The sequence below is a fragment of the Syngnathus typhle genome, linkage group LG22 (assembly GCF_033458585.1).
Source record: "Syngnathus typhle isolate RoL2023-S1 ecotype Sweden linkage group LG22, RoL_Styp_1.0, whole genome shotgun sequence".
NCBI lineage: Eukaryota > Metazoa > Chordata > Actinopteri > Syngnathiformes > Syngnathidae > Syngnathus > Syngnathus typhle.
In genome coordinates this window covers 3710982-3737454 of record NC_083759.1, presented here as the reverse complement: position 1 = coordinate 3737454, position 26473 = coordinate 3710982, and the positions used below count along the sequence as shown (strand labels likewise).

The 26473-nt window shown below is 41.4% G+C and overlaps 2 protein-coding genes across 23 annotated transcripts in view; both read right to left on the bottom strand.

The window, feature by feature from the left end:
- LOC133146334 (dihydropyrimidinase-related protein 5-like) overlaps window positions 1-9163 on the bottom strand; it is an 11878-nt gene extending 2715 nt beyond the window's left edge. For 2 of the 3 annotated variants that reach the window (XM_061269970.1, XM_061269971.1), the window contains exons 1-10: window positions 9024-9163; window positions 6097-6231; window positions 5623-5714; window positions 2892-3006; window positions 2659-2808; window positions 1161-1319; window positions 698-877; window positions 519-587; window positions 175-219; window positions 10-85 (exon numbers count right to left, since the gene is read on the bottom strand). In XM_061269970.1, coding sequence (XP_061125954.1) covers window positions 10-85; window positions 175-219; window positions 519-587; window positions 698-877; window positions 1161-1319; window positions 2659-2808; window positions 2892-3006; window positions 5623-5714; window positions 6097-6102 — 892 coding nt within the window. In that variant the 5' untranslated portion in view covers window positions 6103-6231; window positions 9024-9163. Of the gene's footprint in view, window positions 1-9; window positions 86-174; window positions 220-518; window positions 588-697; window positions 878-1160; window positions 1320-2658; window positions 2809-2891; window positions 3007-5622; window positions 5759-6096; window positions 6232-9023 lie in introns of all 3 variants that reach the window. The other variant, XM_061269972.1, reaches the window with a different exon arrangement.
- On the bottom strand, window positions 6362-26473 carry LOC133146327 (DNA (cytosine-5)-methyltransferase 3A-like). Of its 20 annotated transcripts, none has more exons than XR_009711352.1 (25): window positions 26317-26473; window positions 24427-24504; window positions 23876-24080; window positions 22529-22636; window positions 18924-19032; window positions 18224-18261; window positions 17965-18081; window positions 14286-14492; window positions 14067-14225; window positions 13846-13953; window positions 13495-13642; window positions 13284-13427; window positions 12849-12893; window positions 12632-12711; window positions 12340-12452; window positions 12007-12190; window positions 11772-11856; window positions 11554-11699; window positions 11377-11467; window positions 11145-11293; window positions 10984-11069; window positions 10814-10913; window positions 10514-10632; window positions 9230-10123; window positions 6362-9115 (listed from the first exon to the last, which is right to left on the bottom strand). XR_009711352.1 is itself a non-coding variant. In XM_061269923.1 (25 exons), exons 4-25 carry the CDS (start codon window positions 23942-23944, stop codon window positions 9982-9984), a joined length of 2547 nt encoding a protein of 848 aa, XP_061125907.1. In that variant the 5' UTR covers window positions 23945-24080; window positions 24427-24504; window positions 25916-26015; window positions 26317-26443; the 3' UTR covers window positions 6362-9981. The 20 variants fall into 20 exon arrangements, 19 of the variants coding, with proteins under 19 accessions (XP_061125907.1, XP_061125906.1, XP_061125908.1 ...); XM_061269923.1 differs by adding an exon at window positions 25916-26015 and having other exon boundaries at window positions 6362-10123; window positions 26317-26443; XM_061269922.1 differs by adding an exon at window positions 24585-24638 and having other exon boundaries at window positions 6362-10123; window positions 26317-26405.

Genomic DNA, 26473 nt, shown 5'->3' with positions numbered 1-26473 from the left:
GGCACCAACCCTGCATCTTGGCAGCAGCAATCATATCTCCAGCAGCCATACTGGAAATATTCACCAGGTAGATAGGGCAGTGAGCCTGTAGTCATAAAAAAAAAAAATAAAAAAAATAAAATAACTGATTGATTACATCATCTTTACGGAGACGAGATATGAGTGTCAATTTACCCTATTGGCGATTGTGACAGCTCTGTGTGTAGCCTCTGACTCCAACTGCAAAATTAATCATAAGCAGAAAAAAAGGAATTTAGACAAAATAAGGATTTCGGGGTGGAAGGTGATAAAACACACAATCAAAATCTAATCAGATCTGAAAATGTAGAATATACCAGCAGTAAATATGACCGTTTTTTACTGATCTGATCCAGATAGCATATTTGGAAGCCAATCCAAATTTCAATGGATAATCCCACATTTAAACGCTAATACGGCTTTCAAATAACATTACAGGGTTTAGGCTCAACTTTGTTTGGTATTTTGCTCATAAAAAGTAGAGAAAGGAAATACTTTACCTCCTCTGGACGGCTGACCTCAATGCCTTCGGGTCCACTGATACCCAAATCCAGAGCTTCTTTCGCACCCTAGATATACACACCAAATTTTGAAAATGATCTCATTGAGAAAATTCATATGGTTACACATAACCTAGTTTCATCAATCGAGAGATGATCATGAAAAGTGTGTTGTGCACCTCTGCCACCAGCTCTCCATTTTCGGCGTGGACGCGAGCGATGGCTCCGATATCCTTACAGGTCTGCAATGCCTGGTACAGCTCAGAGTCCCTCAGCATCATCATATCCTTGTAGGCCATGAACATCTGGAAGGAGTTCACCCCATGCTCCCTGACCAGAGTCTCCATCTCATTACACACCTGGGACAGAAATGAGTTTGTTAAATGGGGGGCAATCGCTGTCTCAGCAGATGATAAAAGAGATCCTGTAGCCAAAGGCGGAAAAATAACTATAGTGACTCAGAGTATCTGTCTGACGTGCTCAATGAATATGCGTGTTAACCTAGTTTGTGTAGGGTTTCTTATCTAGGTCATTACACATTTAACCCATATATGAAAATACGTGCATGTTGCTGCATTTATTTCGGTTCAGTGAGCTAAAGAGCTCGCGAGGTGTTTTCCTGTCAGATTGCTCTGCCTTTACCTTTGGCCCCCACCAGGTCACGCCGACATGCAGAGCGTAGTCGCAGCACGCCTTTGCGTCAGCGAGAGATCGGCAGTTCTCGTAGGCGTCCACTAGAGAGCAGTGTTGCTCAGGCAGGACCAGCGCCATCACCATTGTGGTACCACCCATCAGAGCCGCCTGGAAAAGAAAATGGAAAAAAATAATTATTTAATAATTACTATATACAAGGAACAGCAGACCCGGGAATTTATTTATTTTGAGGCCAAACGTTTTGTCTGTTGAATAATTATTTGATGCAAATAATAGATGTCCAGTAATAATGTTCAGTACAGCAATGCAAGTCAGAGAAGGCAGTTTCCTAAATGACATGTCCTTATAATTAGGTGTTTATATTTTGATCTTCCTAATCCGCAAAACATCAGCTCAAAAAAATGCCACATTTACAACCAGCTCGTTTGAAGCACTCTAGATGCGCACAATGAGCTCGAAAGAAACGAAGCCGAGAGTGACAAGACGAGGAAACTGGGATGAAAACCACATGGGGTGAAAGCGCTGCTCAGCTGTGACTCACCTCTGCTCGCTCAATAGTAAATGCACTATATTGTAACCATGACAACAGACACTGCTCTACTATGACATTCATGTTCCTACCATCCTTGACTCCCTCTGTGAAATCACACCAACCCATTCATAATCATCAGTCATATTGGAATAATGTTTTGGCGGTAGGAAAACTAGTCGGAATATTTCTGTGCTTGACCTTTTAAGTCTTGAGTATGTAGTGTACACATCACACCCAAAGAATATGCAAATGATTTTCTCATGGCATGATACACTAACTGAATACAAATGCGCTCTTTGTTTGAAAAGTGTATTGAATTAACATTTGGTTGAAAAAAGGAAAAAAAAAAAAAAAAAGGTTGGTTCGACATGAATCCATTGTTTTAGCCCAAATCCATTCGTAATTTAGAGACCACCATCCCCTACTGTGAGGATAATCTCCTTGGACGATACATAAAGGCGACAAAGGAGGAGACGAAGGAGGTGGAAGGAGCACAGAGAGAACTCAATATGGTTCTTTGATGAAGCGCAAATAAAATGCAATTGATGTTGGAATGGTTCCCACTATGCCAAAACGGGTTGACATCCACTTTATCCAGGTTCATCTAGCACCAATTAGAGCTCAGGGAAGGATGAGGAGGGGCCTGATGGAGAGAAAATGGCGGCGAAAGGAAGAGAGTGAAACAAACACAATCCTCATTTTTCCCCCATTAAGCATGGAGTTGGTTGCCATGGCAGCGAGGTCAGTGGGAAGAGATGGGGATAGGGGGGGTTGCTGGGGTGAGCAGGCATGTGGAGGATTGTGTATGCCCCCCGAAAAATTCCTCTCACCCAATTTCACTTGGCATTCCATGAGATGTTAAGCCAGACGTTTCACTAAGCTGCAATGCTGCTTTAATCTCCCAAATGCTCAATCAGTTGTCTCTTAGTGGCAGCAAATCAAAGTATTGAGTACCTTGGTGCCACTGTAGAAATCATCCTGGATGGCGGCGTTCATAAAAGTCTGCTGCAGATGCACGGAGGTGTCGATTCCCCCGGGCAGCACCAGCTTTCCGGACGCGTCAATCACCTTAGCCCCACCCGGAATCATCAACTCCTTCCCGACCTAAATGCGCATCCAGCATATATTGAAAAAAAATCCAAAAAGGAATCCACAACACTTTATTTGTGTGCATTTGTCAAGCTTACCTGCTGAATGACGCCGTTCTCAATGTAAACATCCGCTTCGTGGGTAAAGTCATCGTTGACCACTTTGCCCCCCTTGATGAGAATTCGCATGGACCCCATGTTGGCAGTCAAACTCCTGAATGAAAAAGAACAATGCCATTTAAAGAGTCTTTTGGGTGTTTCCAGACCTTTGAAATAAAAGGAAATGACATTTTGCCCACCAAATTCAGAACGCCATGAAACTTTCAAGTACATTCCCCGCAAAGATAGAAATATAAACGACAATTATAAATTGAGTCTATTCAAAATGGTTTGTGCATGTAACGGAATATGTAACTGCAACCACGGCAAAAAGAATTCAATGTTCCCGTAGGACTTTCCTTTCAGAATCATGCATCTAATTAACCTAATTGCTGTTTTTTTTTCATTATGCGCTATGAGAACTTAAAATATAAAACCTGGTGCACGCGAAGCACATCCCACTATCATCCATAGAAATGTGTGTGTGTGTGTGTGTGTATTCTTGCACGGATGCAATGAGTTTACAAGAAGGACACAATTGAGTCCCAGTCACACGGAATCATGTCAAAGAGATGGATGAGAACAGAGGGGGAAGCAGAGCAGAGTGGATGGGGGCAGGGGGTTGTATGGTGGGGAAGAATCGAAACAGTGAACAGTAAAATGAGGACCCCCCAAAAAAGGAAATCAGGTGGACCCTAAAATTGCGATGCAATTTTGGCACAGACTAAAACCTTCAATTGGTACCATTGTAGCTTCTGCTGGGCTTGATGACAGTCATGGGAATATTTTTTCGGGGGGAGGGGAGGAGGTTATGGAAAGTAGTGTCGCTCAGGCTTGGCCGGCAGAATAAAAGGGTGGTTTCCCAGGAGATGGGAACCGGGCTGCCTTCAGTGGAAACAAGGTTTGAACACACACTTTTGCTTTAAAAGCTTCATGGAATGTTACATTTGTGTGTCCCGAGACTTTTGTCGATATGATATATGAACGAAACACAACTGCACTTGGGTTAGACATTGGAAAACTTAGTCACGCTTGAAGAATTTGAGGATCAAATGCATATGTAATTTGGACAGAGGGCACAGACATGCACAAGGCAAAATTTCTCACTCACCCTCACACCAGCTGCCCCTTTAGTTCACATGCATGCTTGCACACATGACAAATAGATCCATACAACACATGTGCACATCATGACATAATGGCAGGAATGTAGCAAATTCCAAAATTAACGAAAATGGAATAAAATAATGTCACATGTCCACTATATTGCAGCACCTGTCAAGTATCAGTTTTGTAATAAGCTCACATAATATGAACAGCATCTAAAAATGTAATCGCGTAATATATTCAAATTAAACACACACGAGTGTAGTCGCCCTCTCAGCTACTCATAAAGTGTGTGTGTGTGTGTGTGTGTGTGTGGTAAGTGAGAACGTGGCAGACAGCTGCTGACTTCTGATCTGGGGTTTAATCACTGCTGCAGTGACAAGGCATGTCTTTGTTATTTCGTACACGTGTTGAAGCAATGTGTGTGCTATATAAAAAGCCACAACATCAGACAATAGGACCACCCATCGGTGATAAGAATAGACACGACTTGCAAAGATTGAGGTGAAAAGAAGAAGCTGCTGGAAGGTTGATGGACAAATCAAAGTGTTAGTAAAGCACAGAGACAGAATAATGCATCATGACAACAAAATGGGGCACCGATGAGGATTAGGCTCATCGCTCTCGATCCAGATGTTAGTCTGCATTTTCAGGGGAGTTGATTTTTGGGGGGAATGTCACTGCATCTGTGCAAGCTTGACACACCATCAACAGGGTGGATATCTAGTTGAAAAATAAAATGCCGCTTCATGCATAGCATCTCAATGCAAAGAAAAGACACCCAAATGTTTGCTGAGTCATGAAACGCATGCAGTTATCACGAATACAGATAGTAGTACAAGACATCAAGAGGATTAATGGAATAAGAAATGACAGAAGGTGGATTAAGAGTGTCACGTGTAGAACTGATACAGTACTAACAAAATGTGGATTTGTAACATTATCATTGACGTGCCTCGCCTTTTTAGAAATATACTGCAGGTGGAACTGTCCCAATATCTTTGCCCATTTCACGAATATCGTGCAGGCCCATTTTTCCCCCCAATGACATGATCCCGTATCTATACTGATAGATTAGAATCACTATAGACACCAACGCTCATCTAAATCAAAGGAAAATCTTCAACACACCTTTCCTGTTGAACATGCATGACAAATCAAAATGCTGGTGCAACTCCATGGCGCTTCATCCTCACAATATTTGATGAGAAAGAGAATAAGCCGTGGACGAGTAAGACTCTTACATAATGGGTAAGGCAGGTTTTATTATTGCGGTGATGGCACGCTAGGACGCACATACACAATCGTCGAGAGGCATTTTGTTAACACGTTATTAAACATTAATAACCGTTTCAGTGACACATTCCGATGGGGGGGAAAAAAAACACGTGCGAATAAAAAATGCCATACACCTCATGACGTGATCAATTACGTTTTTTTTTTTTACGTAGAGCATCTTTAGCGCACAATTTGAGATGGTCAATAACGGTAAATTAGCTTTACAATATAACGTACGAATAATCAATACGACAAGTGTTTTTTAATGACTTCAGTTCAACGACAATGATATGGTACCGGAGCAAGCATTGTAGAGTTATTTATGGTGATTTGTACGGCGCTTTACCGGTTATTTCTTCGCTTTTTCCTTGGTCCCACTCTTCTGGGTGCTTGCTTGCGGTGTGTGCAAGGACAGCTGGCACAGTGCACAGATGCTGCCTTCAGACAGCCAAGCAGGAACCAATGAGAAGCTTTTAAATCCACTATTAAGGGAAACAATTGACCAATGAGGAACGAGACATGTCAGTCGACAGGGGCGTGTCTCTTGCGTCCAGTAGGTGGTGCGTTCAAAAATCGTCGGAATAGGGTAATTTCAATTCGTTACGTCATTGTTCCAGCTCAGAAACCATTAGCACTTTTCAATAATAATAATAATCATCATAATAAAGGAATGGCAGATCATTTTATAGAGGTTTACATTTAATATAGCGTTTTCCCTTAAAAATGCATTGATTTAATGCTTTATTTATATGAAACACTATAAAAAGAGTTTCACAAAAAAAAAAAGTTATAATCAAAATATGTGGTTGTACATACATACCAGCATCTGTTAGACATGTACATATGTCCAGTTCCTCAAAACATCTACAAGAGGGCAGCCATTATGAGGAATGATACCTTGAAATAAGGCCGGTTATAGGCCGGATACGATCCTGGTATTGGTACTTGCTGATCTCTAGTATGTAAAAGCACAAGACAGACTCGATTTATTCAAGTCATAATAATAATGATAATTCATTCAATTTATAGAGCGACCCAAAGACGCTTAAAGTAAAGAAAACCACAATAAATATATTCACCAAAAATCACAAGAAACATTTTTTTTTAATTCACGGTTCTTCTTTTACATTGTTCAAGTACAAAGTTAAAATGCCTTTTAATTAGTTCATATTCATACAAGAGTAAAATAATAATAGTGCCTCTTCCTTACTACAACAAACTTAAATACAGTCATTGTAAAGACAAACTTTTATACTCCTAGCAATATATTTTTTTTCTTATTTTCAGAAAACAATTGTAGCACCTTTTTGAAACACCAGCAGTTCCACTTTTCCTAAAAGCTCATCTTTCACTTAGTCCTTGAGATGAGTGTCATCTGAATGCGCTGCAGCATTGGGTGTGTAGGTGTTGTGTTATGTTTGTCTATGTGCAGTGTTTGCGCTCTATGTGCACGGTCATTTATTTATTTTATGGGTGTGTGTGTGTGAGTTTGATATCAGTGTTGAAAATTGCGCATCACTCAGCCTTATATCTGTCAATAGGCAAACCGTCTTGACCGTCTAAATTCAAGTCTAGCATTCGTCCGCTGTCAATAAGAACTATGCTTTCCTTCCTCTGGCTTTCGCTAGCACTCTCAAACAGAAACATGTTCACGTCACACCGCAAATTCAGACCGGCCAAATCAATAATTCAAATTACTTAGAAGCTCTGCAATTAAGTCATAATTGTGCAATACTAGGGCTAAACATCCGACAAAAAGATCCATATGCAGTGTTGTCCATTTTGGCAACTAATTATCATGTTGTGAACATGATTTGTAATTAACACAGAAACTAAATACATGTATAGCTGCAACAAAATGGAATGTAGTTGTGTCAGAAACCACAGCAAGGATTTAAAAAAAAAAAAAAAAAAAAAGGACGGTAGCCCTTGAGCAATATTGCAAAATATTGCACTGCCTGGGTCAACCATATTTCTAGCCCTAAAGGAAATAATGGGAATATAAATAATCTATTATAAAACCTCTGGTAATAACAATACAGACAATGGTTTGAGTAACATTTTATCATTCTTAGCTGTAATATAATGGCCGTCACTTATTGGGCAATTTTTGACAACACTTTCAGTTTCAAGGTTCGGCTGTATCGTGAATTGACGCAAGGCTGCAGTTGGTGTGATTTGAACACATTTCTTATTTGAGAGTGAGTCTCACTTCCGCACAAGTTCTCCTTATAAGACAAGCTCACTACAGCTAACAGTAATATATGTTTTGTCTATCTTCTTTCCCCTCTTGGCTGAGACTGAACTGAACTGAGCACCGACCTGGAACAGTATACACACACGCACACTCAATAACAGATTATTATTGTAATTAATACTACCATTATCATTATTCCCTAATCTAACATGATTACACTGACAGACTGACATGCAGTATCTGAGGGGACTGGGGTTATGATGTCACAACCAGCAGTGCCATGAAAAGCCCGCTGGCGACAGGTGTCCTGCGGGAAGGAACACAGTGACTATGCATGTTCTGTGCATTAACGGTTGATGTCATTTTGAGTAGATCAGCACCGCATTGAGGGCCTTTTCCAGCAAATGTGTGTGTTTCTGTGTGTGTATGTAACCTGCACTGTATAGAGCACTGTATAAAGAGCAGAGTTGAAAAAGCACCTGAAGGTTGGTTGAAAAAGCACCTGAAGTTTGGTTGTATAAACGGAGAGTAAACACAATGGGCAAAAAAAAATAGACAAAAAAATGCTGGTTTCTGACTTGTGATTGTTTGTGCAAGTGTGTGTAGACAGATTGTGACCAGTTAGTTAGCTGGTAACTGAGGGAGGTCAGAGGATTGGAAGGCTTTCGATAGAAAAGGTGGTCAACGTGGGACCAAAAAGCACCAGACTGAAAGATTTCTCAAGTCCCTGTTGTGTTGTAGTTAATTTCGAGAGGGTCTGCACCACTGAGCGGTTTTTCAAAGGTAAAATGGTTTTCTCTTTTACTCCCAGGAATGCAAAAGCCAATATTGCATCTGCAGAGAAGATGTCTGCCTCCCCTTCTAGTAGATGCTGTTGCTCAACAACTTTTGACATCACTATGAAGTAAAGCAAAGAGAGTGGAGCTGCAAGAACGGGTTGCTTACAACCAAGCCTTCTTTGAGTTTGTCACCCGACAACACGGCAGCAGAGCACGAGAGGCCAAGGCACAAGAGAGGCTGTTTTCCACCATAAAATTCATCGGTTTATCTCTTCTTCGCATAGCGCTATGGCTATTTAATTTTTTTTTTCCCGTTAACAAGCTTGAATAATCTTTCTGGATGAGTTAAACATCACTGAGTGGAGCCGTTCAGATGACGACAGATTCACATTTCCAATGCTAAATCCAATCAGATGATTGTCTTTTTTTCACATACAGGTCATACGTGAATCCGTACTCAAGCATACTGGAGAATAATCGGATTGGTCAGTAGTTCACTAACACACAAAGCCAAAGATGGCACGTGCGGCTGCAACACGCTACATAAACATGACAGTGAAAATGCTATATTTTTCACAATACAGGAAGTTATTGTATATTCATGTGAATAAATATTGTTTATATAAAATAGTTGTTTTCATAATGTTGATGCCTAAAAAGACACAAGACATTTCAAGTAACTTCAAATACAGTGTTTCACATTTTGTATGAAATCCTAAATTTTCTTCTGGGCCACTGGAGGGCACTGAATACTTTTTGAAAGGCACATACCCCACATTGTGAAGAGTTGAATCCCGCTTACTGCAGTGGGGATTCCTTATCAAGCCTTCTGAATCACTCTGAAAGGCAGATCACTTTTGATACTAAAGTACAAAAGAAAATATATGTGACTTTGGCTCACTGCTCTGATGAGTAACTCATCCATTGAGATTCATTCAACAGAGGAATGTTAGAGGAGTTATTTTAGTGAAAGTTACCTTGGATTGTTGTTAGTTTTGTTTTTTTTTCTTTCCTTTTTTCCCCACAGCCCTCAAGTACACGCTGGTTTAACCTCTGTGCCTGATTGGAAGTATTTGGCTTAAATCTGCCCAAATTGCAGCAACTGAAAACAAACCGAGACCACAACGTCTCAAAGAGCACCAAGAACAGTAAAAATGTCACATGAAAGTGGCACCATTTGACCTTTAACGACTGGCCGGCCAGCACCGCGGGTTTTAGCTGGTGTGTTGTGGATGTGTGTTTGGATATTTATAGTCATTGCATTAGTAATGCAACTACAGCACCTCCACGACGTGATAATACGGTTTGGTGATATATTGAGATGTTGTGTGTTGGTGCCTCGTTGAGACTGGAACTAATGCAGGAAAGCAGAAGACATCAGTTTAAGGTCAGGCGGAAGAAAGTCTGAGTGATTTACAGTACAGAAACTGCACCCGGAAATGTGTGTGTGTGTGTGTGTGTATGTGCAAGATAGCACCTGGGGACCAGTATGTTATATGAGATCACGGACGAGGTCCTTAGCAGTGTGTGTGGTGTAAATGTATGTCTGTCTGGTCATCTGTTTAATCTGTATCAGCCAACCTTCATGTACAAGCTGTGTACTATGTACAGTTATCTGTTGTCACAAGTGTGTGTGTGCGTGTGTGTATGAGAGAGAGAGAGAGAGGGAGAGAGAGAGAGCATGAGAGAGAGTGCATGCCCAAGAGAAACAGAGAGAGTAATTGTATGACTAGTTGCAGGCGAAGTACTCCTTTAGAGGGGCAAAGAGGTGCCTGATGACGGGAACACTCCAAGAACGTCCCAGCAGCCTTTGCCTGGCCAGACGACTCATGTTGGACACGTCGGTGTAGTGGACGGGGAAACCAAACACCCTGGATGCACATGTAATCATTTAGAGCAGAAAACCTTTTTTCCACCAATACATAGAACTGTTTTGTTTGATTTTCTTCTTAATTTAACAGTGCAATCTCAATATGCAAATACTATTTAAGTCAGATGACACTTCAGAGGTGAAAGTTCCACGATGTATGACATCATGCAAATCTTACGAGATTGAAGTACAGACTGAAATGTCAAGTGTGGTACCAAACACTCTTTTCTAGGAGTGCCATTATTTTTGTTTAGGCCTGGATTTTTCTTTTAAATAATTCTGTTGAACCACAATTCAAAAGCAATGTTTTGATAAAGTTTGTATTTATTGATATTATTATTATTATTATGAACAGAAGGGTAGCAACAATTTTGTCCATGTGTCAATGTACCTTTCCATCTCAGTGCACCAGAGGATGTCCTCCTTGTTGTCCATGTAGACAGGGAAATGCTCATCTTTCCCCTGCTTCACAGAGTTGGAGCGAGTTGTTATCGTACGCAACTTCTCAAACTGGAATATGCATCCAGAACCAGACACAGACACACAAACACACACACACACACACACTGTAAATCTGTCCTGTCCTGTAATAGCTATGTTTGTCGCGAAAGGAACTAACTTTCATGAACTGATTGCACAATAAATAAAAAACACTTGGCAAACACATATCCACACACGTGCATACTGTTACCTTGGCAGTACGGCCATGCTCAAGACACTCCTGTAGGTCCAGCTTGTCGTTCGTCATGGCGCTCAGTGGTCTGTTTGTTGAAGGAATTTTCGAGAGGCTACTTTAAAAAAATAGGATTATTTCTGAACTGAAAAATTGCATCAAATAGTGTATGAGTGTTTCTTTATCACCTTGACATGCCGGGCAGGTTTCCCCAGAAATATCGAGCACGGTGGGCAGCAGAGACTTCCTTGGCATCGATCATCACAGGGTTGCACTGAAGAGAGTTATTTAAGTTCTGATATATTGATATATATTGTGTGTTTTTTGTACTGTATAAAATCCTGGTTACCTCTAAAAAGCGAGAAATGTCCCGTTTGTCACTGACTCCCATGGCAACCACATTCTCAAAGAGCCAGAAGAAAGGCCGACCATCACCCTCTTTTGGTCGAGCCTCGTGCAACAGACGGTAAAACTCGAAAAATAATCGCCCAGTTCCCTCTGAAATTCAACAACATTTACATTTATTATTAGATTATAATGGTGGCAAGGATATTTGAGGCTTGCACGGAATGTGTATGTACCATAAAGACCCTTCCGTGCAGGGTTTACTATGGAGAGGTCATTGCAGGGACTTCCTCCTATCACCAGATCGAATGGTCCCCATTCTTCAATCTTCGGTTAAATATAACAATGAAAAAAATTCGAAGGTGATTAAATATGAATAAAGACAATAAATGTGAACAGAGAGATTTACTTACATGTTTATGGGTCACGTTGCGTACATCGCCCACATACATGATGCGTCCCTGGTGTCTCACCATGCCGACAGTGATGGAGTCCTCACAGACCTCGGACGCCACGTATTTATCAACCTGGATGCCCAGATCCTTTAGCACCAAAAGACCTGAATGCGTGATACGTAACCATTTCTATTTGTTATGATTAACTCGGCAGACGCACTCGCTCGAGTGCAAACCTGTGGCGATGCCATCAAACAGTGATAAGACTCTGATTGGCTGCCTCTTCTCTGCTGCAACTGGAGCATACAACTTGGCTGGCTCCTGGAAGATAAAAAAATTGTAAAGATCGGTTAAAGTGGACAGTAATATTTGGCGTGAATTAAAAATGAAATATTTTGTGCAGGGGTCACCAATGTGGTGCTGTTGAAAACAATTCTTGGAATGTTCCGTGATGACACAGGTAAGACTTACAAAGTCCTGTTCGTGATTGTTGGCGAAAAAATGCTGTAGTCGGCAAGGCCAGTCATCCCGTCGCCGCAGTAACCCGTGAGTGTTTCGGGGCCCGCACATGTAACAGTTCCAAGGGTCTTCCTTGATGGCTGCCGCTGCTGAGCCAATTCCTACCAACAGATCCACACACTCCACGCAGAAACACCTGAGGATAAACAACAAGGAGGCTTTTCTCAGAACCGATGCCAAACAAAGCATCTGCTGACTTTTGGGACATTCCTGGGATTCTTGGCCACGTAAGGAAAAGTCTCAACTGGTGCACACTAATCCCAAGATCAACAGCGGCCTACTGACCTACAGCAGTTGTTGTTGCCACACATGAGCACCTCCCTGCCTCCGCAGCAGATGGTGCAGTAGGACTGGTAACCATCATCGTCGTACTGGTAGGCACACTCTAAAAAGGAATTCTATCAGAGTCCGGAAGAAAAAAAAAAACAGAGGTTGAAATATTGAAGTCTTGGATTTCATTTTTATAATTCTTACCGAGCCTACAAAATTGTATTGAATGTTTGGACTGTAAATATTAATTAGCGGTTTGAGCGAGTGGGTGGAAAAAATAGTTCTGATTTATCAACAAGCGTCTTACTTTGCAACCCACGCACATTGCTCCCATGAAGAGAGGATGCTCCAGAGAGACTCGGAGGCTTCCACAGGAGATGCAAATATCTGGGGGGGGGGAGGAATACACATAACCACTGACAATAGCTACACATTGTATTTGGTCAAATGTTTAAATATATAATAAATTAAAAATACAAAATGTATTTACTTTGACGCTCTGCGTTAAAAAAACAACATGATACCTTCAATGTTCCGGGTTTTCTTTTTAATCTCCTCTATGAGTCTCTCTGGAGAAACAAAACAGAGAGTTATTAAAATGATGCATGCATAATGCACATCATAAAATTAATATTGTATTGTACATAAAAAAAAGGGATTGGTCATGATTTATAGAGGATTGTTATTGTGCTAATACTGAATGACAATAATTTAAAAAACATTTGTCATAGAATTGTTCAATTCTTTAAATAGGAGTATTAACATTCTATTTCTGTAGAGCAACGCAGCTCACTGACTACTTTGGAATGGAAGTAGGCGATACTTTTCTTCTTTGAAAATCTTAATCCTTTCATTTTTTTATTCCTATCCAAGTTGACTTTAGAGGCAGCATAAACCCCTGAGTAGCTAACCAGTCAATCACAGGCTAATAGTCAACTTCACAGTAAACTTGTGCTCACCTCTGGTTCCTTCGTCGATCACCTCTCTAATCTTGGCTTTTTCCGCTGCGTTTTTGCGAGGTTTCTTGGCAGGGGGAGGAGTATATGCGGCCTCTGGTTCCGCCCACATCTCAGAGTAGACTTCTTTATATGGATTCTGCTCTTCTGTGAAGAAGAGCAAGTGTGACAAACTGGAAGTATAGATATAATGGAATAGATGATGAGTGCGTACCCTCAGGAGGGTCCAGTGATTGTGGGCCATTGGGTAGGAAGCCAGTCATGGCCCATTCAATCATCTGCCTGGTCTGAGGTTCCACACTATCTACATCATCAGTTGGGTCACAGGAAGGAGTGGGTCGCCCTGCTCGCACACTTGCCACCTTGATACAGACCAAACATTATACATTCATTTGTATGGATGAAGAAATGAAACCTTTAGCAGCCATAAGTGATCAATTCAATTTGACATTTCATTGTTTTGTGACGTCATAACTCGATGTGTGCCAAGTCCGAGTAAATAAAAATAACAATCAGAAAGTAATTTTTCTGGATTCGTAATTAAAGATAGGTAAGGAGAAGCAACCTGTAGAGCCTCAAAGATGGCTTTACGGTACATGGGCTGTTTGTTGTAGGTGGGCTGGTGAAAGGCAGATGAGAAAGAACTCAGCAGCATGAGCTTCTCCACACAAACCTGGAAAAGGAGGCAAAGGAGTAGAACGTTTTAAACGGTTCAAAATAGCCCTGGAATTAACTCCAACTGGTCATGACTGTCTTTTTAAAATAGAAGCAAATCATTTCACTCACCACAGAGAATTTGCCATCTCCAAACCACATGACCCAGCGTGTCCCATCAGCGGCTCGACTACGGCCGCTCATCAACCAAGAAACAATCCTGCCAGGCCACCAGGAGAAACCTCGCAGCTTTCCGAACACTAGCGTGCCGATGCCAAAGCTCCTGCCATCCTGAAGGCATCCAGAATTTAAAACTTGTTTGGGATTTACAAAGCAAATTCAACATTTCACCTGGTATTCGATCTCTCTGGGTGTCGCCTGGTCTCCTCTGGCGACCGGTTCCGGTGTTACGGCCACAGTTGGCGAGGCGGGATCTGTTTGTTGCTGGGATGGCAGAGGGTCCGGACTGGCTGGTTCATCCTCTTTTGGAAAGTCACCTTCTGATGTGAGGTCATCCATCATGCAGATCTCAGCTTCCCTGTAAGCCCGTCTCTCTGCCTGCGAAGGTGAAGTGGAGGCCAGCGTTAACAAATGGCCGCTCTTTGCTATGCTCCTGGCATGCATTTGCTAAAAAACATTTTTAGTCACCGGAGAGATTCACTGATTGATATTAAATGTGGCCCTTTGCAGTTCATCTGCTAACAGTTCAAGATCAAAGTTTTGGTGCTTCGAGCTGTGAGAACAATCCCTTAATTGATCCTGTGAAACAGGAAGTGAGCAGGGCGGGAGTGCGAGCTGGGGTATGCAGTTCACTGGGTTCAACTCAGGAAGGAGAGAAATAATACAAAGTGAGAGGCGAGTGTGTGGCAAAGCGCGCCCCAAAAAAAATAAAAATAAAAATCAGAGGGACAACAAAAGTTGTATTTACAAGTAAAAAGTCTTCAAGAGCTTTTACACAAAGATCTCCCAGCTGGTAAACATTATGACAGACTGCTGGGATCGAATCCAGCACACCCTCGTGGGGATAAAGCGGTTCAGAAAATGGATGTACTAGAAGAAGAAGAAAAAAAAAAAAGGTGCAAAATGTAAATACTGTGACCTCAAATCACTTCACAGTCTAAATATGGCTGATGAGAAAGCAGCCCCTTGCTGTTTGAATGGATCAGAATGATTTACATAGCACATTGTTCACTATTCCAGCTGGCCTCTAAACAACATCTAAAGGAATGAATGTGTGAAACAAGCAACAGTAAAGTGATGGTATAAATTACTCACTGAAAGAGACAGTAAAAGTGAGAGTGACTATTCACTCTTCCCCCCCCCCCCCACCCCCCAGTTTGACCCGAAACTCTTCTCGGCTGACTTCTGACCTCATAAACCTCTAATCGTCCTATTACACGGGCCGTAAGGATGACACACAAAAACTTCTTTGACGCAAACAAATGTGGAGCGTAAGAGAAAAACCACACTGTCCCAAGTTTCTTAAATATCCTGACGCTTGTAGAAATACAGATTGCTAACTAATAGCTAATTGGAGTTGTTTGTGTAGTTTAATTGGACCATGCACATTTTCCCGCACTATTTGGGGAGATTTCAAGTGTTTTTGCAAAAAAAATGAAGCAAACATTTTTGCCCTGAAGTCCAAAAAGGACACAAACATGACACTGCTCATCGACACACAACACACAGGGCCTTTGTTAAGGTGGAGGGAAAATCCCAAATACAAGATAATCAGCAACTTGAGCATTTGTCACACAGCCATCAGGTGTAATTACTAAATGAAAGACTAACAGGAGCATTACAGTTATTGAGCATTTCCATGGGAATTACAAACAAAGACACGGAAAAGGTTGCCATGAGTTACAGCTTTGAACTTTTCTGAACCCAGTGACCCGGCCAGTGTCTTCGCTCCTGGTGACACCCCCTTGATCCCCGCAGCCTGTAACCTAGCCAATGAACCATTTCAAAACCACTCCCCCTTTTACAGCTATGACTGACCCTGACCTCCAAGTGAACTCGGACACGCACACACTAACTCGGGACCATTAAACGATGAGCTAAGACCCCCCGCTTACATTGTCAACAGAATGACTGTTCTTTCAGTCTTGATGACCTTGTGATTAAATGTGCAAAAAAACATTGAGGTGGTTGAAATTTGGAAGTAAAACAGATTTTTTTTTGGTCTAACTAACATTAAATTATCTGGAATGTTCATAAAAAGCCATTTCTTTTCCCTTATGCCCTGTACAACAGTCTTTTTAAATTCTAAATCCTCATATCATATCCAAATAAACTTGGATTCAAATTTCCACATCTGGGAAGAGTCACAAAGCACGAAAGCTGCGAGTGAACTGTTTCTTAACCCCAGTTGGCCCAAAACACATCAAAATGACGATTCAATTCAAACAACCAAGACCAGTCTTTGTGTTCTTTTTTCTATCCACCCAAAAATCAAATTAGTTTCAATTAAATAGTAATGAAAAGGCTTTCCGATCTATACTAATTACTGAAAAAAAATATCTAACTTACAGATAGGACATGGCATTGTTCCTCCCTGGCTCTCTTTCTGTCTGTCATTTTCTTCAGTGTCTCTCCTCCTCCACCAGTTTCCTCTCTGGTCGTCTCCTCGACTCATACACTCAAACATTCTTAAAGCTCAGGCTCCGCTGATTGGTCAGCCGCGAAGCAAGCGATTGATTTACAGGCTTCCTCACCTCACACATGACTAGGTGAACTCCCACAACAGAGCTACTAGTCGTAGCGATGAATGTGCGGAAGCCACTGGGATTTACGTATGACGATGACACCATGGATACGGAACAACAGACCCTTGCCAGTTTTCAAATGTGTGCATATCAAGTGTGTGCATGCGCTGCTTATATAAGATGGTGTGGCGATGGGATGTATGTAGTTAAGATGCAAAAGATTATTTTTACTGTGAAAAACATTCAGACAGCATGATTCAAATTTCCTATTCAGAATTTATTATACTTTCTTTGCTGTAAATTTAGATGCTGTGTGATGTTTGATGATCACTCAAAACCAAACTTAAAAATGATTCCAGCTGTTCCAAAGAATATTATAGACCTCAAAATAAATTCTATTAGATGTAGCGTTTTAAAAAAAAAAAAATACTACACACTGCACAATATTTCTGTGCACAACTGTAAATTTAAATTCATGTAATTACATGTTTCCTGATTTTGTTCTTTAGTCACATTTGACTCTTCAACAGAGTTGAGTGACTATAAGCGAATTAGCATGTTATTTGTGGCTTGATGGTAAGTAATAAGTCAGGAAGTGAGCACACTCGCTTGGAGGAAGTGGCACTTTTGTATAATTATGCACTCTGTTTGGAGGGAACCATTTTTTTTCCGAACGTCTGATCCAATTACAATGTTTGCGTGCTATTGTTGCAATCCTCCGACATTACAAAACGTATATCAGGCTCCCTTTTTGTTTCTAAATCAAAGGCAGTTTATGATGTTGTAATTAGAGAGGAAAGCGACAAGAAATTCAGCAATGCGCTTGGCAAGCCCCTTCGCTGCCTGCGATTATCTCCTCCTTCTCTCAAGTAATTCGGCTAAGCTCTCACATGACACTTAATGTGTCAGCCAAATGGGTCATCAAGCTGTCAGCTGATTTGGTCTCCCTGTCTTACAACCAATATTTTCACCATACAATATGTCTGAATCCAGACATGTATACTGTAAATGCAATGCCGAGCTCTGTCCTTGTGTGTGCCGAGCCCTTCATCTGACATCTCTTCTTGCATGCATGTATGCAAGCAAGCACGTGGTTTGGTCTGCTTCTGGTGACTTCCGCTTATTTAATTCAGTATCTGTTCTACAGACAAAACCACAACTTCCTGCAGCGACTTCACGTGTGAGGCTAATTTAACATCCTGGCAGTTGTCTGATTCCCTAATGGACTAGTTGGAAGTATTTATACTATGTTTATTTTATTATTAGGAATAAATTTGGAAAAAAAAGACAAGATCATAAAGCTTCCATATGACTGCAGCTCACACCTCCATCTTCCAGCGGCTGAGCCATTCTTCTTTCTGTCTCCTGCTGATGTAGTACGGATCTCCAGCTTGGAAAGTCACTCTGGGGACCGGCTTCCTACGCAACCTCCCTGTCTCACCCTGCACACACAGCCACAAAAGCTTGATACTGTATATCCTTCACTGCCTACATACCGCTTGTACTATTAGAATATTTCACTTTCATTTTTGGGAGTAGGGAGAAAGAAAAAAAAAAAGACAAGAGAGAAACCACTTGACTCACCTCTCTAGGGGAGTCACAGCTTCTGTCATCTGATTCATCTATAGAAAGTAAAAGACAGGAAATGGGCCATTTGTTCTGATTTAACAAGAAGCTTAATAAGGATCTATACTTGCGGCTTTTATTACTTTTTCTTGGCACTCATATTCAAAGTCAAAATGCCTTCAAAGAGTGCCATCTGGAAGTTATTTTAGTTGCAGCCAAGTTCCCCCCCGTCCCATCAAGACTTAAATGGCAGTATGAAATAATAACAATCGCTTCAGTTCTTTTTTTTTTCCCCCCCTCAAAAGTCTTTCAAATCGAATAAAATAATTGCCCTACTCTGATGACTGAATAAAATAGCAGCAAGCATAGAAATATATTTTTTTAACATCTTCAAAATACAGTGGAACCCAAAACCTTGACAGATTTTTTTTTCTTTCAGTCAAAAGAGCAAAGGGTGAGTAATTGTTAGCTTGGCTTTATTCAAATCTACATACACTTGTTTTTCATACTCAAATGACAGATAAGAGAGTTAAAGGGTCACTTATAACACCGCTTCTACGGTTAATAGTTAATAAGCTTTTTTTTACAATGACTCCAGAACTATTCGTCATGGGAAAGTTCATTTTAAAATATAAGGTGACATACAAAGGGAAACTATCTTTGTTTGGCTTTGGAGGTTCCACTGTATCTCCACATTACTTTGCTGTAAAAACAATACCCTTATTCCTGTCGTTCTGCTCTAGTTTCCGACGCCCACGTTTCTTGCGAGGGGAAGGGGAGTGCTCCAGCTCCCCCGGCGGAGTTGAGGGGTCGGACGTTGCCATCTCCTGCAAAACACATGGCACAATCTGCCTGAGTAACCTGCTGCCACTCAAGATTCATCAAACTGCACACACACATATGCAGACATTACACAATAAACAGTACAGTAAATAAAAATAATATATAGAATAGCTGCAATACTTGCACACCAATTACTTTGTTCTTAGAAAGTGGAGACACGCGTATCCAGCGGCGTGTGTAATAAACACCCACAGTGCCATTAACACAATACACACAAGAAGCGGAGTCATTTAGCTAATCATTAATGAGCACGCGTGTAGGAAATTCTTGTATTTAAAATAACCAGTTCCTAAAATAGTAAAATGCACACATGTAAGTCTCACTTTAATAGTAGTAAACAGGACAAATAATGAAATCTTGGCAATCAACTCGTCTATACGTCAATGATTTACCCATTAGCGCCAGCATTAACTGTGTGAAACTGTAATCATGTGGCCTTCTAAAAGGCCAGAAGCAGTCTTTTGCTAAAAGCGAGGTTTTACAGACATGTTGGGGAAGAAAAAAAAAAAAAAAACGGAGGGGGAGGTGGTAATGAAAAACTTTGAGGCGATGTAGCCTACTTCAATGGCGGCGAGTGCTAACAAGCTGAAAGAGGACTGTAAAAAGCAGGTGAGAGGAGACATAAAACGTCAGCTAAAAGGGCCTCGCACTAAAATACGTCGTCGAATTGCAGATACAAAGCACACGATCTATTTTCTTGTTAACGGTTGATGTCCCCCGAATGTATAATAAATGCACGCTAGGGCAGCAACGGCTATTATTTGCCCACCGTTACGTTAACGCTGTTTAATTAGGTTCTAAAACGACAGAGTGGACACAGAACCTTGCTTTAATGGAAGTAGCAAAATAGCTGTTGTACAAAAAAAAAGTACAAATGTGAACACACCACCAGGCATTTGTTGGAACAAAAGTGAATTAAGGTTAAATGAAGTCACAGTGTAAATTCATCATTAAAAAAGACATCATTTCAACACTAAACAAGTGACATCAAATTCCACCACTTGCTAATCATAATTGAAATGAAATGTTAAGAGTCATTTGAAATAGCTTAGCTCAAATGAAATGAACAGGCCATAAAAAGGATGGATAAGTGTAAATTGGTTTGTCATTTTGCGCCTAAGTTAGTTGAACAGCATCGAGTACCCTTGTTGTGAGCACGCGGCAATTATTGTTTGAACCGCCCAGGAGGGCATTAAAGCGGCATTAAGCAATTTCCCAAGACTCATAAACGCAGCAGTAGTTGCTGAAGCGCATGAGCTAATATAGCTAAAATTGTAACAAACAACTGACTACTTACTCATTCAGCAGAAAGAGAGGAACACGGACTTTCCACTGCAGTCGTCTGTGAAATTTAAGTGCCTGGTTCCCCAATTCCTGAAAAAATCTCAGGTTGTTCGTTTGGATTTTTACGGTATATTGTTCCGACGGTCTTCCGACTAGCCTCTTGGGAAGGCAGCTTTAACATTCAACTCAAGTAACTTGATTTGCACTACCCAGATATCATCCGCAATAACAGAATTAGCTCCGTGGCCATATTGACCAAAGGAAGTATGCCAAGTTGATTTGCTGTTGTAATTCTTTAGTCGTTGATTCAATAAGAATAAAATGCAAACGGCTGTCGACGTTCTTTTGTTGTTCACCTGCCTTCGGTTTCGCTTTTCCGCACAACAAAATGTGATCACAACCAGCTCTCCTGCATTGTTGAACTAAAGATAGCTAGTATCTTAAGTTTGAACACATCTTACAAACTGACAGTCCCTAAACTGGCAGCACCTGCCTTAAAGCACCAATACATACCGTCATTTTCGGACAATAAGTCGCGTTTTTTTTTTTCATGGTTTGGGGGGGGCGACTTATACTTAGGAGCGACTTATAGTCCGAAAATTACGGTATTTAAGTTTCATTTGTGTGCATTTACGCGTGAAGCATTACCTCTACCGCACATACAAGACAAAATAGAATATTAATAGCATATAAGGAAAGAGCACAGGAATTTGCATTTCTGCTGCAACTACGACATTGTAATCAATTGCAACATTGTGTGCATGTTTGTGAGAGGCAAGCTCACGCTAAACCCGCTTGGTTATACAGCAGAACATGCTCAAACCCGCTCCCCGTCACACATGACTGCACTTGGTGCATACATGTATGACAGGTTGGATCGAGCTCTTTTTTTTTTTTTTGGACTGGGAGTGTTTAATCAGCTGTATTGACTCATGACACATATGTACACACACTCACACATGCATTTTCACTACACCGTATTTTTCAGACTTAAAATCGGGTATGCTTTACGTATGGATGTCATAAGTGAAGTTGAATTTTCCCCATGTGGTATTTATTAGAGAGGGAACCACTACTGGAAGATATTTGCTGATTGGAAGAACTGAAGGAGAGACTGATGGAAGACAGAGATGTAAAAGACACATTGAAATGAGAGTTTGAAGACACAATTATAGGGGAGGGGAAACCAAAGTGACCATCATTTCTCACCACAGAAGGTGTACTAGAGTAAAAAGTAAAACTAATAGTAGTAGTCATCTCGGTTGTGCTCTACTGTATAAACCAGGGGTGTCAAACTAATTTTCATTATGACTGTCCACCCAAATAAATGTATGAGCACCTCATATTATAAACAGTAAAAGCTACAAAACAAACTGACGAATAACTTGTTTTTAAATCAGACGAGTAAAAACTGGTCAAATATTTTTTAAAAAAGTGAAGACAATTTGTAGTTCTAGTAATGACTCACAAATTTGATGCACAATTTGTCTTTGCGGGCCACACAAAATGACGTGGCGGGCCGTTTCTGGCCCCCGGGCCTTGAGTTCAACACCTGTGCTATAAACCGAGACAATAAACCATTATAGAATAGATCTCAGCTTCTCGACGGTGTACCGGGAAAGCTTTCTACAAACTGCAAGTTTAGCATTGACGCAATTGTTTTGAAGCAAAATGTAGCAAGTCATTGAACAGTATAGCGCAAACACACTAGATGAGAAACACATGTCCTCCTTCGAAGCTCCGTGCCAACATTTACTCACTGCTCACATTGGCCCTTAACACAACCTCGTTTCTTTACCGTGATACAAAGTCTAAGAGACCACGCTTCTCTTCTATCACCTCCTGCAGCATATGAAACTACTTTGCTACTATTTCAAACAAATAGAGGGCACACAAAAGGTCACACACAATTCAATCAAACAGTAAAGCAACTGTTGTTTCTGCTCTAACTCAAATATCGAGTCAGGAATGCAGGAAATACATCCATGCTAATTACAAGTTTCTACATATCTCACGTCAAAGAGTGACTACACAAGTTTGTCACATAATGACACACACTCAGAGATACAGGAGTGACAACAAGGTGTGTCTGTGTGAGTGTGTGGCACTGCAGGCCTTGCCAAAGCATTAAAACAGGATCACAGTGGTTTGTTATTCAGGAATAAAATGTACTCGATAGAAGAAGATTGTACTCACAGGAAGAAATTGTTTGCGTTTCCTGCTTGGACGGCCCACCCGCCGCTTGTTTGGAGGGGTCCCTGCAGTCGCCTCCTCTGGGCTGTCCAAGTCTGCTCCATCTTCACTCTGGCCAATATAAATAGGTCGTGTTAAACAGTAGAGTAAATCATGAGGAATTTTCTGTGTGCTTTTATATTGGCAAATTACAAACTCATCGTAGGCACCATAATGTGAAGAAGCCTTGGCATACTTTGTTTTCTTATATTGTGTATTTAATCGTATTTTGTTCTTGGTAACAGCAGACAAAAATGTGCTCATAAATGTGATCTGATTTCAAGGCATCAACATTTCTGATCAAATAGTGGATTTGTCGGACTGTCTAAAAAAAATATCAGATTGTGCACAGCCTGCGTTTACACGAGTATTTTCTATTCATGCTTGATCCCTTTCCCTGCCTTCCTTCCTTCTACTGGACCCTGTGTTGCAGTGACAGTAGAGTGGTTGCTAAGGTGCAAAAACTGCTTAGCAACTGTCTCCGACAGAACCGCCGTGCTGACTAAACGCTCCAGTGTCACTTCCTGGATGATCATTCAGAACGGCAAACGGCTAGCACCGGCTCGTCTGCCAGGTTGGCTGTCCACGCGGCAGTGTCACGTCTCTCGAGTGGACAGACGATCGGGAGCCGAACAAAAGAAACAGTCGAGTTGTTCAACTTAAATCTTGAGAAGCTCCCTCCATGGTGTCAGTGTTGTGCAAGTGTCAAAGAAAGAGCATCAACACAGAGACTGGCCAATCTGTTCCTATATCTATTTCTGACTCATGACGGGTTATTTTAGGCTGCTGCAGTTGCTAAGCAACCAGACTGCAAGCCAGGCGGGAAGAGGAGGATCCCATCAGCATCAGACAGCCTGTCCTCTTTCTTTCTCTTTCCACATCCAGACCTCACTTGCCCTCTCCATTTTCCTTTACGCTCTCTTCTCTCCCAATGCTCTCCTGTGCTGTTTCTATACACAATTACATGAATCAAAAGTAATAACTTCCACCGTTTCCTTATCTGATCAAATTTATCGCCACGACTCTCTCTTTTTTGAGAGCCTGGGAAATGAGTTAAAAGGCACTTTAAAAATGAACAGGCAGGGAAAAAAAAGGTTAAGGGTCAGATTTCTGGAGGCATCTCGTTTGAATGTGATCTGGTGAGTTTGTGTGTGAGAATGATATACACAGCTGTGCGTGGTCAGACTGTGTCAGAAATACTTTCAGTTGTTTTCAAAGGAGGCGGGATTGTATATGTCTTTTTGAAATCAATCAAATTCAAAGCACTTGTAATGACAAGAAGAATAACGCTAAATGATGCATTTTTCTTACCACATCGTTAGAGGTTTTGTTTTCTGGTGTCTGGGGCAGTTCGGTGACTGCAGGACTGTTGGATGGCATGACGAAAGCGATTTTAGAAAGTTGAAAATAAAAATGGAGGAAAATCTAGGTTCTTTAGATGCAGCAGGTGTATCGTCATTCAAACTGCTCCTTAAACTGTCTGACTATCAGTCAGTCACTCAGTCCTTCCCCTCTCCTAAAAGCAGAGAGAGAAAAAAAAATGCAAAACAGGAGTGAACAAAACAAGTTTGGGTTGATTGAGTTCCAAGTAGGTGTTTCTACAATCCATCAGCAATGCAGCAAATAATCAATAGACAATCGACAAATTGACATGTTCAGGGACAACCATTCATATTGTGTCCTTTTAGATTTTCCAAATAAAAATTGCATTTTTTTTAGCATTAGGCTTTGTGGCACATCTAAATTCCATCAGTTCTGCCTAGCAACAATGGATCTCGTGAAAGTGTGACATAACTTCCAGGGGTGATTTTGTTGCTGCGCTACTCACGTATACAAAAACATACGTTCGAACTTTTCCTCACCTGATCTGACGCCTTTGCAAAATTCCAATTCCCTTCATCCATTTTCTATCTTGTCCTCATTAGGGGGTCAGCTGGAGCCTACGATGACCACATAGCGGATTTGTTAGAAACTCTTAGCCACTTGTCATTCATCACATTGAAAGAGTGGTTTAATTTACCCTGCATTTTGCTATGCTTCAACTTATACAGCTTGACTTCATTACATTTGCTGACTGGCCAAGAAGCAGAGTACACCCTCGGAGTGGTCGCCAGCCAACCACAGGGCACACAGAGACAATCATCAACAATCATCGACTTTTACAAGTCTATAATTAACTAAGCATGCAAGAATATGTATAATCTCTTCACAGGAAGTACTGAGCCAATATTCAAAGGCATCATCTTTCAGCTGTGATGCACATATGCTAGCCACTAGTCCAAAGTGCTGGCATGTTGCTGGGCTTACTTCATAAAACGTCTGATGTGATGCCAACATGGCGTCATTGCTAACATCTGCAAGTACAGTTTCCGTAGTACTGCAAGTCAGGAGGATGTAAGATCTACTAATGTAAGACTTGAACTGGATTGTGGAGTACACTCCTCACACTGTATCCGGTAAAGACAGTCAGGCAACAAGCCAGGAAAAAAAAAACATGGGTGGAAACTTTGCAGAAAAGGGTGTACAATAACCATACAATACCCCCAAGGGTCTCACAGCACAATCTGCAGGCTAACTCCTTCCAAAGTGCATGTAGGTCACACACAAGCACGTTCACACACCCACAGACCTCACAATCCTAAAGAATGTGTATGTAACACATTTTTTTCCAGTATTATTGCCAGGAGGTTTTTAAATTAGACTCCTGTCAAAGGTCCAAGCACTGGGAGATGAATTATTGCCAGAAGGGAGGAAAATGTTTCATTGATAGGTCAAGGTAGCCCGTGAAAGAAATGGGTCAAGATAATATTTCTTTCTCTGCAACTGGATGCTTTGAACATAAATGTCACTTAAATGTTCCCTGTTTGGCATGCACAAACTTGGTCAATAAAGCTGATTCTGATCAATAGTAAGTAAGCTTAAAAAAATACTATTCTGGTCAAATGTGCAAAAGAAAAACAAAGGCAACAACTACAGGACAATATCGATGACAAACTTCAATATAGCTCATTCATACATTGTACACGACTTAACCAAACAGCTTTATGGCATTTTACAGATAAATACGATGGCTTTAAATTGTGTTTACTCGCTGAGTGAATAAACTTTTATTTTATAAGCACATGCCGGAAATGCGGTCCTTAAATTAACATGACATACTCCTGCTTTATAACAATTAATATTAGGAGCGCCCTCACACGGCCTTCAGATGGTGACTTGTCAAAAAAAAAAACATTTAATCCCAGCGGGGATTTAAAGACGGTCACAAACATGGGTTTGTTTGTTTGTGTGCGATAAGATTTGTTAGGTCAGGTAAAACACACAATGCATACACATTTGGACCGAACGCACCCGTTCACCCCGGAGGCGCGTCCCCGTGTGCTCGCTCGCTCGCCCGCCCGCCCGCCGCGGAGTCGACGGTTCGGCGAGCTGATGTGTCTTCGTTAATCTGCTGCTGGGTTAAAAGGGACAACTGCGTTCCGGTTTAATGTTACCTAGCGGTGTCGCCAGGAGGCGATTTACGCTCTGTTGGAATATATTAACATTGCAGCCCCTCTATATTTTATTTGACATTCCCCCCCCCCCCCCCCCCCGCACCCCCCCCCCCTAAAAAAAAAAACTCCCAAGTTCACTCTCAGGCTTCGCGCACAGCTCTAACCCTACACCGTTTCAATGCAATGACTATCCTAGGATGTTGTGTTTCTTGCGAAACCCAAACAGCTGCTCGCCCAAAATGTAATCTTTGTATTTACCGTATCGTCCGACCCTGACGGCCGTCGTTTTCCCCTCCTCGCGTTCACTCCCGACCTCTCTCTCTCCCCCTCTCTCTCTCTCTCGCTTTCTCCCTCCCTCGCGCTCAACCAGGTCTTCTCCGCCCGCTGCTGCTCCCCCCCGCCCCCCTTCTCGCTC

Coding starts and splice junctions, on each gene's coding strand:
- LOC133146327 (XM_061269921.1), bottom strand. CDS start 23,944: ATGCCATCCAACAGTCCTGCAGTCACCGAACTGCCCCAGACACCAGAA. Junction 12,712..12,848: donor GAAAACCCGGAACATTGAAG/GTATCATGTTGT, acceptor CCCCCCCCCCAG/ATATTTGCATCTCCTGTGGA. Junction 12,453..12,631: donor CAATGTGCGTGGGTTGCAAA/GTAAGACGCTTG, acceptor GGACTCTGATAG/AATTCCTTTTTAGAGTGTGC.